This window comes from Charadrius vociferus, unplaced genomic scaffold (genome assembly GCF_000708025.1).
Source record: "Charadrius vociferus isolate BGI_N301 unplaced genomic scaffold, ASM70802v2 scaffold75, whole genome shotgun sequence".
Taxonomy (NCBI): Eukaryota; Metazoa; Chordata; class Aves; order Charadriiformes; family Charadriidae; genus Charadrius; species Charadrius vociferus.
Genome location: NW_009648545.1, coordinates 1,182,215 through 1,184,235, shown reverse-complemented (window position 1 = coordinate 1,184,235; position 2,021 = coordinate 1,182,215). Strand labels below are relative to the sequence as shown.

The window sequence follows — 2,021 nt, the reverse complement described above, 5'->3', positions numbered from 1 at the left end:
CCCCCCCCGTCAAACACTTTTTCCCAATCTCTTAAACACATTTTTTCCAAGTGTCTATGAGGTAATCTCAGCCTGACCAAAAATTTAGATGTAAATATTGCTATTGAGAACAAAATCAAGAACAACAGCAACACTATTTGCCCATTACAACATAATCTACTAAAATGCAGTAATGGGTACTGCAAATTACCTAACTAGTTAGAAGCTATTTCTACTAACTGCATTCTTACACTTCTCAGCCAGTAGAGAGAGCAGCGTACCTTGTTAACAAAATAATAAAACTGAACAGCTTGAGAAAGAGAGGCTCGAAAGACCACAGCCATGCAGCTTCTCATGACTTTTTTTTTTTATGCAGACCTTTTCAACCTTCCCTGAAAAACTCTGGGATAAGTTCCAACTCTTCCTGAAAGTGACGCAAATCCAACAGGTCACATTTATGCTGTAAGTAGAGTCTAAGCAGTGAAAAGCAAAAGTACTCTGAAGATCTAGATGACCAGCTATTTCTTGATTTGTCACTAATTTCATCTTCACAACACCAAAGATGTTACTCAGAAGAGATCGCTGATTCCAGATCTTGTCTGCTCCCTGTTTCCCCTGTAACTCAGCTTTAAAATATATGATATAATCAGATACAATTATATTTACACAATTTAGGCCTGTACCTGAAAGCTTGGATATTGTTCACGGTCTACTGCACGAGTAGCAAAGATATTTCCAGTTTCTCTTTCTATGTAAAACAAACCCTTTGGATCTTGATCAATTCCCGGTCCACTTGCAGAATAATAAATGGTGTAGTTCTGAGCTGTGTCTGACTGGACCTATAAAGAAGATGTTTTTAAGCCCAAGGAAAAGCAACAGCATCATTCTAATACATTTTCCCCCTTTCATTATCATATTTAGCACAAGCAGGAACTCTTCAAAAAACCAAAACCAAAACTGATTTACTTCTACTTCTTTAGCAGCTTAACGTTCACAGAATAAGAGAACAGCTTGCCACGTAACTGCCTTCCTTTATATTGTGTGTACATGAGAAGGGGTAGTTAACTCAAACACAGAAATGTTTAGGACTACTGAACGATTAAAAAATGACAGTGTGCATAAAAAAAAAAATTATTTGAAATCTCACCTGTCCAGAATACTGCACATACAAGACACATTCAGATACAGATGGCTTATTATTTCTATCCCTGGTCATGAGATTTTGGGTTTAGTGCACGTGTTGAGAATCTGGTTTGCAACTAGAGAAGAAAAAGCAAAGCAAGGAAAGAAAGAAGGCAGGAAGAGAGAAGGAAAGAGAGAAGGAAAGAGAGAAGGAAAGAGAGAAGGAAAGAGAGAAGGAAAGAGAGAAGGAAAGAGAGAAGACCTCCTATAGTCCAGAGATCTGCCAATTCAGATAGACTCTCTGCATCTCATTACAAGCACCAAGGAGGCAACATTAGCAGTTATCTAATTATAAACACTCTCCTCCCCAAACTTTCCTTACCTGCTGAATGCCAGAAGTTATGAAGGTAGAGATGAGTAGAAGAATGATTGCTCTGCACAGACTCTGTTATTACACTTGTCTCTACACATCTGCTACCAGCCACTCTGTAATCTAGTGAAGGCTAGATGGATCTATGATAACTTTAGTTCTTGCATTTCTCTTTCACGCCTACTTGTTTTCTTACAGCAAGTACTTTTCCTAATAATATAGGCCGTACTCAGTCTTCAATGCTACAGGTATACACCTTGAACTCCAGAAAGGATGTAGACATGCAAGTAGATTTCTCCCACTCTGTGTCTACAAAATCTCTTTCTAGGCAATGTTTGGGGGGGAGAGTTGTTTGCTATTTATTTTAATTACACGTTTCACTGACTTCCCGGCCAAAAAACTCTCTTCTGATAGTATGACTCTCTCCTTTTTACAGCTTTTGCACAGTTCCAGTTCATCCCAACAACTATGAACACAAGTTATTTCAGCTACAAGATTACAAGACACACACCCAACAGGACAGAACAAGACAGAGGATTAACAGCAGGAA

The 2,021-nt window shown here is 38.5% G+C and overlaps 1 protein-coding gene across 1 annotated transcript in view; it reads right to left on the bottom strand.

The window, feature by feature from the left end:
- Window positions 1-2,021, bottom strand: part of DSC1 (desmocollin 1) — a 25,967-nt gene that overhangs the window by 14,988 nt on the left and 8,958 nt on the right. Inside the window, exon 5 of the mRNA XM_009885988.1 lies at window positions 663-818. Coding sequence (XP_009884290.1) covers window positions 663-818 — 156 coding nt within the window. The remainder of the gene's footprint in view (window positions 1-662; window positions 819-2,021) is intronic.